The 16880-nt window shown below is 42.7% G+C and overlaps 1 protein-coding gene across 1 annotated transcript in view; it reads left to right on the top strand.

The window, feature by feature from the left end:
• Positions 1-277: 277 nt before the first annotated feature.
• The window catches only part of LOC116501541 (ATPase family AAA domain-containing protein 2-like), a gene marked incomplete at its 5' end in the record, with an annotated part of 26337 nt that continues 9734 nt past the window's right edge, over positions 278-16880 (top strand). The window contains 13 exons of the mRNA XM_032207140.1: positions 278-420; positions 1472-1518; positions 2518-2671; positions 3494-3572; positions 5079-5151; positions 7297-7407; positions 7847-7952; positions 8769-8891; positions 9120-9222; positions 9443-9558; positions 10517-10691; positions 11057-11145; positions 11481-11640. Of these exons, the coding sequence (XP_032063031.1) occupies positions 278-420; positions 1472-1518; positions 2518-2671; positions 3494-3572; positions 5079-5151; positions 7297-7407; positions 7847-7952; positions 8769-8891; positions 9120-9222; positions 9443-9558; positions 10517-10691; positions 11057-11145; positions 11481-11640 (1479 nt within the window). The remainder of the gene's footprint in view (positions 421-1471; positions 1519-2517; positions 2672-3493; positions 3573-5078; positions 5152-7296; positions 7408-7846; positions 7953-8768; positions 8892-9119; positions 9223-9442; positions 9559-10516; positions 10692-11056; positions 11146-11480; positions 11641-16880) is intronic.

The raw sequence follows: 16880 nt of genomic DNA, 5'->3' as shown, positions 1-16880 counted from the left end.
GCAATATCTTTTTGCCAAGGATATTAAGCTTAAGTTATCCACAAGAAAACGATGGGGAGAGGGAAGCTTTAGTTTTGAAAGCTTTTTTTTTTTTTTTTTTTTTTTTTTTCTTTTTTCTCCAGGTTTTTCTTGAGCACAGCAGCGTTTCAGTGTCTGCCTGCCATTAGTTGCCCCACTACCAAGTCAGGAGGGTCAATTAAACTTGCATGAGGCAGAATTTCTTTATCTGAATCTACGTGGTTCACATAAATATATTCTTGTTTCCTTCTTTCCCTAGGATTATTCTTCTCCCAGTATTGAATGTTTCAACGGACACCATTTAAGATCAATGAGCAAAAGCATCCTGCGGTGTTCAGTCTCCAGCTTTGAAGAAAGTATGGCGATACTGAGGGGAAATGTCAAGAGAAGATGCTTTTCAAGGTACTGTATTTCTATATGTTCAATCTCTGTTCGATTTGTAGATTGAAAAGCAAGAGAGAAAGCATGTGCAGTGAGTTGTGGCCTGATAAACCTCCGGCTAAAATCAGCAGAGGCCTATGAGCATGCTGATGGCGTACCAGTACCTTAAAACTAGAATCCCTCTTCTCAGTGAAAGTCTTCTGCTTTTCTAAAAAAACCTGTTTTTTTTCCCCAACCCCTTTGAGGTGTTGTTGTGGTTTAACCCGGCCGGCAGCTAAACACCACACAGCCCTTCTGCAACCCTTCCACCTCCCTCTCTGGGATGGGGGAGAGAAATGGGAAAGTGAAGCCCGCGAGTTGAGATAAAGACAGTTTATTAAGACAGGAAAATAATAATAATGATGATGGTGATGATGATAGTACTGCTACTAGTAATGTGTACAAAACAAGTGATGTACAATGCAGTTGCTCACTACCCGCTGACCAGTGCCCAGCGTAACCCCTAGCAGCCCGGCTGCCCCGCCCTATCCATGGTGCAGCGTGTTGCCATAAGGCATAGAATTCTTTGGCCAGTTGGGGTCGGCCATCCTGAGTCTGTCCCCTCGCAGCTGTTGCTGTGCGCCGATTCTGATCGCCAGTAGGACAGTGAGACACCGAAAGGTCCTTGGCTTGTTGTAAGTACTGCTCTGCAGCAATTGAAACATCGGGGTGGTATCAGCACTCTTCTAAACATCCTTTCACACATCCTAAGCCAAAACATAGAAACCTACCCGCTACTAGGAGAACTAACAGTCCTAACTGAAACCAGGACATGTATCTTTTCCACTTGGGTGCTGTTGGTCATAATTTTGAGAATTCAACATGACCAAGCTAGGAAATGTGGGTACATACAGAACCGCGTGTATATGGCACGCAACAGACTTGGGATGTGGATCCTGCGTGAGGCCTACAGGCTTCTCTTTGTATACCGTGGAGCACTGGCTTGTAAACATGGTGAAATTTCCCATCCTTGATGGGTCTAATACAAAAAGTCTTTTCTCCCTTCTCTCCCCTGTCCTCTTTCTTAATGTAGGCAGTTGAGAAAGCCGAAATTGGAACGAAAAAAAGAATATAACACAGGTAAGTGGCTGTAACTCCCCGGGATACCTATTTACGCTGGTTACTGAAGAGGATGGCACTTGGTCACTCCATCGCTTTGATTTGGCCCCAAAGCCTTCTGTAGTCAGCTGAATTCACTCCTCAGTGACTTTTCTGTGAAGAGAGGTAGGTGCAAATAGGAGATTTTATGAATTCCTTGGGGAGGGAGCAGTGTGAATTGCAGCTTCGTAGGCACAAAGCAAACTGTTCTAATTGTGCAAAGTAAATGGATACTTGATAAGTTCAAACTTAGTTCTATAGTTGGCAACCACAAAAGTAAACCTTAGCTGTGATCCTACCAGCACAGTGGTGTAGCTCTTCCCTTCCCCTTGTCCTCTTGGCTCTTTTAATGACAGTGCAAGCAACAAACCTGTGCCAAAGGGTGCTGTATGGTAAACAATGGGCAGGCTTTTTTTCTAAAAAGCATGAGTTTGAGTTATTTGGTGTTTGGGTGTTTCTCTTGAAACGATTCTTACCTCCTTGAGCTGTTAGATCATAATGCAGGAAATGAAAGTGCTGCATGCATAAACAGAGTAATAAAACATACACCTCTTAGGAAGAGGCTTGCAATGTCATAGTGTTTGTTTTGAGCACTGTTAGATACAGTTTTACACGAATGGAGTGAAAACACTTTAGAGAAAGGTGTTGATTGTTCTCACTTTTCCAAGACAGAAATAACTGGAGTAGATTTCCCTCCTGTATGGAACAAAAGTTGCACGTTTGTTTTTGTCTGGCTAGCTTTCAGTCTCTTTAAGAATTTCTCTACAGGTCCCAGTTTTAAGTAGACAGTTTAAACGTGCAGAGCGATAAATAAGTGGAATGCAGTGGTTGTGACAACAACTTCTGATCTGAAATTTAAAGAAAAATCAGTCCACTTCAGGGTGCCTTTTTTGTTTGTCTGTTTACATTTTACAAGAGCAATGGTGAAATAAGGAGAATCCCATCTTCACTGTTTCAAAATCCTTTGTTTCTGCGTTTCAGTCACCAGAACATTGAGGAGTAGAGCTGGTGCAAAAACTGTGAGACGAGTCCACGGAGAAAACAGGGACTTGGAGCTGTGCCACAGCTGTAGAGTCGGACACAGTCGGTACTCTACTACTAACTCGTCCATTCTATTTGACAAACTTATAACAAAGTAAGTCATCTTTTCTTGCAGACCTCTTAGAATGATCTTTCTTAGCAAGCCTTTGCACTATGGCATGATGTTGGCCTCGACTTGCTCTTTATTTTGACAGCAAAGAAGTATGGCTGCTCCTGGCATTGAGAGTTCAATTCGTTGAGTTTTCCCCATTTGGCAGTTTTCTTAGCATCAGAAGTGCCGTCATTTTTAATGAACTTTTTGTTCCATACTCACAAAAGTGAATGTAATGCTTGGTTAAGAAACTGAGGATGGTTTGATACAGTCAAAGCAAAGTAGTCCTAGCGATTCTGCATTTCTGTCCATGGTTTATTTCTGTTTCTGAAGCCAAAATTGTTTTCTGCTTCAGAATTTGCTTTCCTTTCATTTCATCATTTTATACAACACGAAACTTAGATTCCCATGTAGAGAAGAACAAACAGCCTTTCCTCAGTTAACAAAAAAGGACTTAATGCTACTGTGCAGAGCAACTTAAGAAGGATTAAAAGTTGACATAATTTTTTTATAACATCTTACTAGGATGTCAGAATTCTTATTTTCCTCCTGCATTTAAATATATATATATTTTAAATGTGCTCAGTAAGAGGGGAAAATAAACCTGAAAACAGCGTGTTTGCAAATCCTCAAAAGCTTGTTCTTAAATCTCTATCAAAAATAAAGATTTGACCTAATTTTTTGGTAATGCCTAAAATCTTGGCTAAGTGTCAATGACTTTTGCTTTGTGCATACTACATTAAAATCTCTTGTTGATTGTGTGTGCTGTTTTATTTTTTTCATACGTGCCTAACTTTGCTCTTACATGTCAACTTTGTATCTTAGTACTGCGGAAGTTGTGCTACAAAAAATGGATGAAATGGAGCAGATGCGTAGATGCCAAAGATGTTGGGAAGATGTTGAGGTACAAATGACAGAGCAAATACTCCGTCAGTTTGCCATTTTTGTAGAGTATTTCCCGTAGGGAAGTAACTTAGTTGTAATTTTAATTGAACTGAAATAACTTCCTTTCAAAGAATAGTGTGGTCTAAACTACCATTTGGTCTTGCTCTCTGGTTATATCTTCATGTCTTACTGATACGGTTGTGCTTCAGATATCTTTTCAGAGCGGAGGAAGCATCTTCTGCAGAAGATGTGGGATAACGGGGAGATGCTGAAATGCATGTCTTCCACTCCGGTTTCTGAATTGCCTTCTGCTTTTTGAATGGACACTGTTTACAAACAGCTGTTTCGGACTTGGGTTTTTACTCCAAATGTTACTAAAAGCTCTGCCTGGGGGACTGAATATGCAAAAAGGCTGGTGCTTTCCATCAGCTTGGCAGTTTAAGCTGTTTAGCTTTTTATCCTTAACTCCTAGATCCTATTTCTCGTCATGCTCAGGAACGCACTTACTTGGAAAGCTTAACAAAAGGCAGTGCATAGCTTCCTGTGTTGGTCACTCGCTCGAATTTTGATTGAACGTTTTTTTTCCTGAGAGCTCGCAAAGAATCTCCAGTATCATGTGGCTTTAATCATCTGTTACAGGCAAATGGAGCTGTTTTCTTTAATTGACCTAACTTGCATTTTAGAATTCTTCCTTGGTTGCAAACTGCTCCCAGAGTTTTCAGGAACTTGAAGCCTTTCAAATTTCCAGCTGAATGAACTGATGGCTACTTTATGTATATTTGTTCGTGTGCTGGCCTTGCCTGAGAGCTTAAATAAACCCCTGTCTCTAGAGGAACCCCTGTTAAAGTTGTATGCAGCAATCATACTTCCTCTGTCTTAGTTTTGCTCTATTAAATTATTTTATTAAATTACTGTTCTTTTGAATGATAGGCACATCATTTTAAAACTTCCCGATAACCTACTTTCATAGCTTTTTGTTTAGCTCTGAATTCCCTTTTTTTTCTCTCAAATCACAGAATGGTTGAGGTTAGAAGGGGCCTCTGGAGGTCACCTGGTCCAACGCTCCCCTGCTCAGGCAGGGACACCTAGAGCTGGTTGCCCAGGGCTGTGAAATGAATCCAGAATTGTCCACAGTACTTTTTATTAGCATCTCTCACATGCCTGTATGATTTCTTTTGGTATGTCTGCTAGGAAGGTAGTTCTTTTTCCTTGGTTCTGTCACGCTGTAGGTTATTAACCTCTGATTAACTAATGCACTCAGTTTTGTATCTGGGCAAGTATTTAACCACTGCATGTACTGAGCCCTGGTTTAGAGCAGAAATTCTTGTTACTGATTGTGGGTGCACGCAATCATATTCCCATTCTCTCCTCTTGTGCAATAATTTATTTTTTGTGTGTATGTGGGGTGCCTCGATAATGTTACTGTGTAAGCATCAACAGACAGACGTGTCTGTCAGTGTATGTATGCGTATGCACATCTTTTTCTGCACGTTTGTGACCGATCTTTCTTGCTGCTTGGAATTAGGAGAACCTTGATATCTTGACCTGTGTGAAGTCGGACTTTGAAAGAACTGGATCTGGCAGTCCAGATGAGATTGGTGAGTTCTGGTTTTAAGTTTTCTTTACTCTGTTCTAACCAAAAGCCTTGTCTTAAACAATTGAAACAAGCTAATCTACTGGGTATTTGTCTTCTGTAAAAATTCTGTATTGCTATTGACTTCACAAGCCTTAGTATGAGCTCTAGGGCTGTACTGTAGTGAGCTCAGAACAGGTGAAAAAAAATACAGCGCTTTTCCAAACTGCTTACAAGATAAAAGGCAACAGATGGTTGTAGACAGCATTAGAAATGGACAGCATTACTCAGCATGCGAAACGGTGATACCGCTACAGCAGGAGCGTGACAGTTTTCATGGTTTTGAGCAGCACAGCAAGAATTTTCAGGAAGCAAGATAGATAGGCTGCCAGATGTGTATGAAAAGCTCCTCCCAAGTGTGAAGCTCAGCAGGAGGGAAGATAGCGTTGTGCATTTCTGTGTTTAGGAGGCAGTCACTGTAAGCTGCTGTCAGGGCCTGTAATTAGGAGCTGTCATCTGGGTACTCAGTGACTTGTGGAATGAGGTTAAGCCACAAAAGGCCATATTAACTTGGAAGCGATGGGAAAACTTACAGTTTTTAAGAAGAATGTTAGTTGTGATTAAGGCAGTAAATTAGAAAGCTCCTATGAGGATGATCTAAACAGATCAGAACAGGGCAAGACTATACTTAAGGACCGAAAAGGGTGTTGCAGTAGATGAGCTGACGAGTTAGATTATGTGATAGAGCTCACCTGCACACCTGCAAAGGAGCTCAGAGAGACAGTGACAGGAGGCTGAGCCCCAGAAAATACTTGCTCCCTCCCTTCAGAGGCCCAGAGGAGCAGAGAGATGCACAGTGGCAGGTGGGAACCCGAGGGAAGTTCTTCAGAGGAAGAATGCCTGGGCCATGGACTAGTAAGGGAGAAGCAGAGTTGACTCCTTTGGAGGTTTAGTTAGGAAAACATTAGCTCAAAGTCTTAATAAGAGTAGCTTGAATACAAGGTGGGGGCCAGTCTAGAGGGAGAAGCTTGGTTAAAGTGTGTGGGTTTCAGGGAGCTGTGCAGTAGAGACTTGTAGAGAGGAATTTTAAATAGCACATTGAATGGGAAATGAGCCCGGGGCAATTAATTGATGATCAAAATGCAAACTACAATTTTAAATCAGGAAAGAGCTAGAATATACTTTTATAATGAAAAATACGCCAGAAAAGAGTGAGGAAAGTGTCAGTGTTGTTATAAAGGAAGTTATTGGAACAAAGGAAAGGGTTAAAGGAGCAGTAAAGCAGAAAAATTCATGCTTTTGTGATAGAAGTGTTGGAACACCAAGGACTGGAGATGGTAGTGATCACAAACTCATTTACTGATCGCTCAGTTTTCTGTGTGCTGTCTGTATACCCAAAGGCACCTACCTTGCATTCAGAAAGCAATGCAACCTTTGGGGTTTAAAAAATAAAAACCAAAGAGGGCAGTGCTTTCCAAGAAAAAAAGATAGGTCCTTTTGGCAAACAGGTAGGTGAACGGAGTATGTACGTTCCTTCCTCGGTGTCCTGCTGTTGTTAACGTGAGAGGATATTCACCAGAACCCAGTAGATAATTGCACTCTGGTTCTTGCGTTTTTTACCATCTTTCATGAAACAACTTCAGGTTACTTGACAGAAGCTAATGACCTAAGCTTATGTGCATTTGGCATTGTTTTCTCATTGGTGAGCTTCAAGCCTGTGTCTGGCCCATTATTGCTCACAGAATATGTGGCAGAGCTAGACTTGGACTTAGATTACTATGCTTAGTCTTAGCACTCCAGATTATTAAAACCCTTTCCATTAAATACTGTCTCAAACTAAGAAGTGACTTTCTGAAATAGCTGTTTTCAGAAGATCTGCATCTTAGCTAAGCAATATGACAGAATTTTGCCTGTCGTTAAACACTGAGGCTGACGACAAGTCCATCAGCAGTTTCAGAGAGCACAGAACAATGTCCAGATGCATGCTCATCTGCTAGGATTTGTGATTTCTGAAACGTGACTTGCATAAATTCATCTTAAGGTTCTGCAGGATCCACCGTGTCATTAAAATAATGCTAATAATAAAACTTACAGGCATCTGTGTAATGCATTTTGGATTTCATATAATTTGCAAAAGTACTTAACTATTCGGTGTCATTTTGTGGTGCAGTACAAACATCAAGAGGAAGTGAGAACAAAGAAAATGGTGGTGAAGATGTCCCAAGGCGTTACAACCTTCGACAGAGGAAACCTGTTGACCGCTACCAAGCTCCTATGGAAAGTAGGTTGAACGCACAGTTTCTCTTAAAACCTTATTTCTTGCACATAAGTGAGATAAAATTTTTGAATGCAAATACATGTGTTTGCGCACACAGTTCTATTTCAGTTCTGTACCTTCATTCTGCACATGAACTTCCCTGTTTTTATCAGACACGTGTGTCCTGTGCACATTGTATTTCTTTGCTGTTTGGTGTACTTAGTGCTATGTATCCTTGCTATAACAGTAATTAATCACACTTAATAGTCTTGCTCTTGTGATTTTCAGTTCACCTTTAAACAGGGCGTAGTTTTCCACTTGTACCATGCACTGATGAAAAGCAAAAACAGTTAAAAATTCTTCTGGAATTAGGGATGAGTGAAACATGTGGCATTTTTTTATCTTTTGATATCCTCCTCTCTTAAATGTGTCTTTATCATTATTCTAAATTCTTTCCTTTCAGTAAGACAAAGAGATCGAGAGAGGACTAACTCGGGCCAGCCCTGTTCTGTCAGACAGAAAGAGTCACTTGAAAATGCTGGGTCACAAAAATATAGAAGACGTGCCAGGTTGGTGTATGGCTAGTGATAGCTCTTACTTATCTGTAGAGCTGTGAGTCTCCTTACTGCATAATGCTTCAAAGGGTTTTCAGTTTAGTGGTAATTACAGAGTAAGTTTATGATCGGTACTTTGGTAGTCTGAGGATAGAGAGGAAAGAACTATTTGGAGGGGAGGAGGTGGATACTTTTAAGTTGGTTTCTTCTTTAAATCCAATATTTGTGGGTCGCTGATAAGATGATTATGGAGGTAGTGTCTGAGTTTCTGTAACTGAAATTCTTTGGTTCTGGAACTGAAGCCGGAATCTCCCCTTAAAAATCTTAGTCAGACTATTTAATCTTGAAGGATACAAAGGATTTTCTTAAAACCGAAAATAATTTTATTCGATTTAGAGGGAGAGGCTTTATGGAAGTTTTGTTAGATTTAAAAAAAAAAAAAAAAAAAAAGAAGTTATCACTCAAATACTGACTCTAGTTTCTGTTTGGAACCAACTAATGTTTCTATATGAAGTTAACCTTAAACAATATAAGATCTAAATGAAATCATAAATTGCCTTAGTAATGATAAAGGCTTTTTGGATTCTGTAAGCAGTTAGTGCGTAGAGAATGCTGTTGATTGCCAGATATTTTGTTGAGCATTCTTGAAAGCAGACAGTTGTCACGAGGAAAATCATGTCATGACCTTTGAAATCAGATTCCTAAGGAGTACAATGGACTGGAAAATAGATCTCAGAGTAAATTTTGAGATAGAATTCCCTTAATTTTTGGTGTTACTTAGTATCTGCTCTATTTTCTTTTTAACTTTCTGGTTTATATGCTTGCCTGCAGACGGAGATGTGCAGACGACATCAGTGATTCTACACCCTCTTGCTCATCTCCCTTGCTTAGCACGTGTGATACGGAGGAGGGTGGTGAGAGCAGTGAGGACAGCGAGAGCACATCTCCAAGAAGGTTGCTGTCGTTAGAGAATAGGGGAGGGATGAATCTCCTTCAAATGAATATTTAGCCATGTTTAAGTTTATCTAAATGTAACTGTGTAAGTTTATGTCAATTAATTAGGTCTTCTATATATTAATTAATGTCTTCTACATTTGCTTGGCATTATTATGAAAAACAAAAATCTTCGAGCTGCATCTTAAAGAAAAAGAAGCCCTATAACTTCTCCTTAATTCAAATCAGAACTTTTCGAGTGAAACGTCAGAAACAGGACCTAAAGAGAGTTCAGAGGGATCAAAAGAAAGTTGGAGGAAGTCAGGGAGATGCAATGCAAATAGATAGTGCGGTAAGTCTTAAACTAATCATCGTGTCAGCGAGTGTTTCCAGTGATTATGAAAGATCTCAGTGTGCCATCTACAACTACCTTTGTTGATGGTTTTCTCTAAAGCAACTTCAAAAATTGCCCAGAATGTTTCCGTTGTGCTGAGATAATTTCTGATGAAACCTTGATCTAGGTTGCTGCTTTCTTTAACATACGAACTCTGTTGTGTTGAATTTCTCTTTAGATTGGATTTGAGAACGTGGGTGGTCTTTCCGAACACATCGCAGCTTTGAAAGAGATGGTGATTTTTCCCCTGCTGTATCCAGAAGTTTTTCAGCGGTTCAATATTCAGCCCCCAAGGTAACTCATTAAAGTGATAAATCGTAAGTCAGCTGTTTTCAGGAGAAAGTTCAATTAAGGTATCAATATGCTTCCATGCTTCAACATTTTTGGCAGTGGTGAACGTTTGTTTTAGTAGTAGCAAAAAGTGGTTTCTTAAAAATGGATAGAATCCAGAATATTTGTAGGTTAAAAATATAAGCAAAGTCTTAAAATTTTAAGTTTTACCATCTGGTGTCTTTAAAAAGTTGGGTTAGTTGGGTTGGAGTGGTTTTGTTCTCAGTTTTATGTACAAGTCAGCTTGATTAGTCTGTAAGCAAGAAGGGATTATCTAGTGGAAGTCAATTGTAATATGTTGCCTGGAAGCCCAGTTGTTTTTCCTGCCTACTTTTGCTTTCTTTTTTTTTTTTTTTTTTTCTTTTCCTCTGAGTGCTAAGGCATCGCTTTTCCTTCCAGCTTTAGGCTTCCTCACTTGCCATCAGCAATAGATGGTCTGAGAGACCAAATCCAGTAACTTAATGCTTTTGAAAGGAGCATTAAATGCTTTAGTATCAGATTCTGCATATTGTGAAAGCAAGAATATGCAGTTTATTGCTGCAGAATGAACTGGTGATTCACCATTCAGCCCATTCTCAGATTCTGTGCTGAAGTTTGCCCATTTGGCTCTGGTTTGCTGTAATCACCCTGTTTGTCAGCAGTTTCGGAAGTGTCCTTCTGGGACAGTATGCTTTCTTTTGAAGGTTTTATACGTTTGAGTTACCCCCTTATTCATTTCTTTGGGTGAAAAAAATGAATTTTCTTGTGAAACGTAAAAACGCAGAACTTCTATCTGTTCTGCCTCTACCCACACTTCAGCTATTACTGCTGTCTTGTACATGACGTGTTTTGGTTAGGAAAGACGAGTTTGTTCTAGAGACGATGGTTGTAGGAGGTACTCATCATGATGTTTTTTTTCCTATCTGGATCTTTTTTATTGCAGAGGTTGTCTATTTTATGGCCCCCCAGGAACAGGGAAAACACTAGTTGCTCGTGCACTTGCCAGTGAATATAGTCGAAGTGACAGGAAAATATCATTTTTTCTGAGAAATGCTTCGGACTGCATGAGAAAATACGTGGGGGAATCAGAACGCCAACTTCGTGTGTTATTTGAACAGGTAAGGTTGAAATGCACAGTGTATTCTGTCAGAGTTGAAACCGTTATTTTCTGTGGTCAACGTTTTTAAGTAGCACTTGCTCTTTTTTTGTATATTTTTAGTTTTTTTTTCCCACTGAAATGGAAATGCCAGTGTTTCTGCTGTGAATGTCAGCTGTAAGAACTACTAGAACGATTTGCTTCCTGTCACCCGGATACAGTGGGTTGACACAGACTGCTGTCTTCTGTTCAGATACTCCAGTAGCTCTATCAGTAGAGGTCCCAGAGGCTAAAGTGAAAAATCTAGTTTAGATGACATTCCAACCATGATGTTTTTGTGCATTTTTCCTTTAAATAATGCTGTTTTACTCTGTGTTTTCCTGCTAGGCCTATCAGATGCGACCTTCAATTATTTTCTTTGACGAGATAGATGGTCTCGCTCCTGTGCGCTCCAGTAAACAAGACCACATTCATAGGTATTACAGTTTTGCAGCTACATAAAATCTGCTTGATCTTTGGGGAATGAAAAAAAAAAAAAAAGATGATGACCTGTTTAATTTACTGTGAACACGTTAATTTATCCTGAAAACTTGTAACTCAATGCCAAAACAGGTGATTCTAAACAATAGTTGAAACCAGTTTACTAAGCCTGATATCAGCATGTGGTCTGCGTTAACTTACCTATTTTTTATGTCTTAAAATGAGTCTTGTCCTTTAAAGCTTGTCCTTTTTGACTACTCATGGAAGAAAGTCATGTGGAATGTAACAAAATTTACTGAACCAGTAAGTAAAACTTATATTTTTCTATTAGTTCCATTGTTTCAACTCTTCTGACCCTTATGGATGGCATAGTTAACAGAGGGGAGATCGTGGTAATCGGAGCTACCAACAGACTGGATTCTATAGATCCTGCTTTACGAAGACCAGGACGCTTTGACAGAGAGTTCCTCTTCAACTTGCCAAATAAAGAGGTGAGAACTTAAATTCAACGTTAGTGCTACCATGTGTAGTGGGTTTACGTGGCAAGGTTTTGGTAGCAGGGAGCCATAGGGGTGGTTTCTGTGAGAAAGATCTAGAAACTGCCCCATGTTTGGGAAGGGCCCCATTGTTTTCCAGATCCGAGCCAATAAGCGATGTTGTTTTGCGCCTCTGTGAGAGCATATTTAAGACAGGGAAAAAAAACGCTGCGCCACACAGCAGCCGGGAGAGTGAAGGGAGTGAGAGAACAGCCTTGCACCAAGGTCAGTGTAGAAGGAGGGGGAGAGGTGCTCCAGGCGCCGGAGCAGAAGTCCCCTGCGGCCTGTGGTGAGGACCATGGTGAAGCAGGATGTCCCCCTGCAGCCCATGGAGTACCACGGTGGAGCAGGGTTCCACGCTGCAGCGCGTGGAGGAGACCACGGTGGAGCAGGTGGCCCTGTACCGACGGAGGCTGCCGCCTGTGGAAGACCCCTGCCGGAGCAGATTCCGGGCCGGACCTGTAGCCCGTGGAGAGGAGCCCACGCAGGAGCAGGTGACCTGGCAGGAGCTGCTGCCCGTGGGGGACCCAGGTTGGAGCAGTTTTCTCCTGAGGGATGGACCCCGTGCTACGGACCCATATCTGGAGCAGTTCTGAAAGAGCTGCTGCCTGTGGGAAGCCCACGCCGGATCAGTTCAGCAAGGACTGCATCCCGTGGGAGGGATCCCACAGCACAAGGGACGAGAGTGACCGAGAAGGAGCGGCAGAGAAGAAGTGCTGTAGACTGACCATAACCCCCATTCCCCGTTCCCCTGCGCCGCTCGGGGGGAGGAGGTGGAAAAGGGTGGATGGGGGGGGAAGGTGCTTTTGTTTTTTTTTTTCCTTTGTTTTCTCACTTCTCTCGCTTGTTAGTTGTAGGCAATAAATCTTACTATCTCCTTATGCCGAGTCTGTTTTGCCCGTTACAATAATTATTGCGTGATTTTCTCGTCCTTATCTCAACCTTTGATCCCTTTTCACATATTTTGTCCCCATTCCTCTTTGAGGAGGGGGAGTGAGAGAGCGGCTGTGGTGGAGCTCGGCTGCCCACTCCAGCGGAACCACGACATATGGCAACTCAACACCATAGTAACCATGGCAACACAAACCCATGGTTGCCGTGGGAACACAACACCATGGTAGCCATGGCGACATAACCCCATAGTTGCCATGGTAACAAATCCACATGCTTACCATGGCAACACAACCCCAAGGTTGCCATGGCAACACAACCCCATGATTGCCATGGAAACACAACCCCATGGTTGCCATGGCAACACAACTCCATGCTTGCCATTTCAACACAACCCCATGGTTGCCAAGGAAACACAACCCCATGTTTGCCATGATAACAAAACCACATGTTTGCCATGGAAACACAACCCCATGGTTACCATAGCAACACAAAATTATGGTTGCCATGGAAACACAACCCCATGGTTGCCATGGCAACAAAACTCCGTAGTTGCCATGGCAAAACAACCCCATGGTTGCCATGGTAAAGCAACCACATGCTGCTATTGCAACTCAACACCATAGTTACCATGGCAACACAACCCCATGTTTGACATGGAAACAACAACCACTTGGTTACCATGGCAACACAACCCCATGGTTGCCATGGAAACAAAACCCCATGGTTGCCATGGCAACACAACCCCATGGTTACCATGGCAACACATCACCATGGTTCCCATGGTAACACAACCACATGCTGCTATGGCAACTCAACACCATAGTTACAATGACAACACAACCCCATGGTTGCCAGGGCAACCCAAACAAATTGTTAGCATGGCAACACAACACCATGGTTACCATGGCAACACAACACCATGGTTTCCATTGCCACACCACCCCATGGTTGCCATGGAAACACAACCTTATGTTTGCCATGGTAACACAACCACATGCTGCTATGACAACTCAACACCATAGTTACCATGGCAACACAAACCCATGGTTGCCATGGCAACACAACCCCATGGTTGCCATGGCAAAACAACCACATGGTTACCATGCCAACACAAACAAATTGATACCATGGCAACACAACACCATAGTTACCATGGAAACACAACCCCATGGTTGCCATGGAAACACAACCCCACGGTTGCCATGGTAACACAACCACATGCTGCTATGGCAACTCAACACCATAGTTACCATGGCAACACAAACCCATTGTTACTATGGCAACACAACCCCATGTTTGACATGGAAACAACAACCACATGGTTACAATGGCAACAGAACCCCATGGTTGCCATGGCAACACAACGCCATGGTTAACATGTTAACACAACCCCAAGGTTGCCATGGCAACACAACCCCATGGTTACCATTGCAACCCAACAGCATTTTTGCCACGGAAACACAACCACATGCTGCTACGGCAACTCAACACAATAGTTACCATGGCAACACAAACCCATGGTGACCATTGAAACACAACCCCATGCTTGCCATGGCAAAACAACCCCATGGTTACCATGGTAACAAATCCACATGGTTGCCATGGAAACACAACCCCATTGTTACCATGAGAACACAACCCCATGGTTACCATGGCAAGAGAACGCCATGTTTGCAATGGAAACACAACACTATGGTTGCAAAGGCAACACAACCGCAAGTTTGACATGGAAACAACAACCACATGGTTACCATGGCACCACAACCCAATGGTTGCCATGGCAACACAACCCCATGGTTACCATGTAAACACAACCCCATGGTTACCATGGAAACAAAACCCCATGGTTGCCATGGCAACAAAACCCCATGGTTGCCATGGCAACACAACCCATTGGTAACAATGGAAACACCACTCCATGGTTACCATGGATACTAAAACGTAATGGTTGCCATGGAAACACAACCCAATAGTTACCATGGAAACACAACATCATGGTTGCCATGGCAACACAACCCCATGTTTGCCATGGCAACACAACACCATGGTTGCCTTGGAAACAAAACCCCATGGTTGCAATGGCAACACAACCCCATGGTTGCCATGGCAACACAACAGTATGGTTGCCATGGCAACACAACCCCATGGTTACCATGGCAACACAACACCATGGTTCCCATGGTAAAACAACCACATGCTGCTATGGCAATTCAACACCATAGTTACCGTGGAAACACAAACCCATGGTTGCCATGGCAACACAACCCCATGGTTGCTATGGCAAAACAACCACATGGTTGCTATGGCAACCCAAACAAATTGATACCATGGCAACACAACACCATGGTTAGCATGGCAACACAACCCCATGGTTGCCATGGAAACACAACCCCATGGTTGCCATGGCAAAACAACCCCATAGTTGCCATGGTAACAAATCCACATGCTTACCATGGCAACACAACCCCATGTTTGACATGGAAACAACAACCACATGGTTACCATGGCAACACAACCCCATGGTTGCCATGGCATCACAACCCTATGGTAACCATGGGAACACAACCCCATGGTTGCCATGAAAACAAAACCCCATGGTAACCATGGAAACACAACCCCATGGTTACCATGGATACAAAAACGCAATGGTTGCCATTTAAACACAACCGAATATTTACCATGGCAACACAACCCCACGGCTGCCATGGCAACACAACCCCATGGTTGCCATGGCAACACAAAACTATGTTTGCCATGTAAACACAACCCCATGGTTACTATGTTAACACAACCCCATGGTTGCCATGGCAACACAACGCCATGGTTACAATGGCAACAAAACTCCGTGGTTGCCATGGCAAAACAACCCCATGGTTGCCATGGTAACACAACCACATGCTGCTATGGCAACTCAACACCATAGATACCATGGCAACACAAACCCATGGTTGGCATGGCAACACAACCCCATGGTTACCATGGAAACACAACCCCATGGTTGCCATGATAGCAAAACCTTATGGTAACCTTGGAAACACAACCACATGGTTACCATGGATACAATAACGAAATGGTTGCAATTTAAACACAACCCAATAGTTACCATGGCAACACAACCCCATGGTTTCCATGGAAACACAACCCCATGGTTGCCATGGCAACACAAAACTATGTTTGCCGTGGAAACACAAACCCATGGTTACTATGTTAACACAACCCCATGGTTGCCATGGCAACACAACCCCATGGTAACCATGGCAACAAAACTCCGTGGTTGCCATGGCAAAACAACCCCATGGTTGCCATAACAACCCAAACAATTTCTTACCATGGCAACACAACCACATGGTTACCATGGCAACACAACCCCATGGTTACCGTGGCAACACAACCCCTTGATTTCCATGGAAACAAAACCTTACGGTTCCTATGGCAACACAACCCCATGGTTACCATGGCAACAGAACCCCATGGTTGCCATGGAAACACAAGCCCGTGGTTACCATGGCAGCACAACCCCATGGTTGCCATAGCAACAAAACCTTATGGTCAAAATGGCAACATAACCCCATGGTTGCCATGGCAATACAACCCAGTGGTTACCATGGCAACAGAACCCCAGGGTAGTTATGGCAACAAAACCCTATGGTTGCCATGGCAACACAACTCTATGGTTGCCATGGCAACGCAACAGCATGGTTGCCATGGAAACACCACCCTATGTTTACCATGGCAACCCAACCGCATACTTACCATGGAAGCAAAATGCCATGGTTGGCATGGCAATAAAACCCCGTTGTTATCAAGGCAACACAACCCCATGGTTACCATGGCAAAAGAAACCCATTGTTGCCATGGCAACTGAACCCGATAGATACCATGGAAACACAATTCCATGGTTGCCATTGAAACAAAAAGCACATGGTTACCATGGCAACACAACCACATGGTTACCATGGCAACACAACTCCATGGTTGCCATGGAAACACAACCCTATGGTTGCCATGGTAACAAAACGACATTGTTCCCATGTCAACAGAACCCCATGGTTACCATGGCTACACAACCCCATGGATGCCATTGAAACAAAAACCCCATGGTTAGCATGGCAACACAACCACATGGTTACCATGGCAACACAACCCCATGGTTGCCATGGAAACTCGATCGCGCAATTACCATAGCAACAAAATGCCATGGTTACGGTGGCTTCACAACCCCATGGTTGTAATGGCAAGAAATCCGCATGGTTCCCATGGCAACAGAACCCCATGCTTACCATTTAAACACAATCCCATGA

The sequence above is a fragment of the Aythya fuligula genome, unplaced genomic scaffold, assembly GCF_009819795.1.
Source record: "Aythya fuligula isolate bAytFul2 unplaced genomic scaffold, bAytFul2.pri scaffold_31_arrow_ctg1_2, whole genome shotgun sequence".
In the NCBI taxonomy this organism is placed as follows: Eukaryota; Metazoa; Chordata; class Aves; order Anseriformes; family Anatidae; genus Aythya; species Aythya fuligula.
This window is presented reverse-complemented; position numbering and strand designations above follow the sequence as displayed.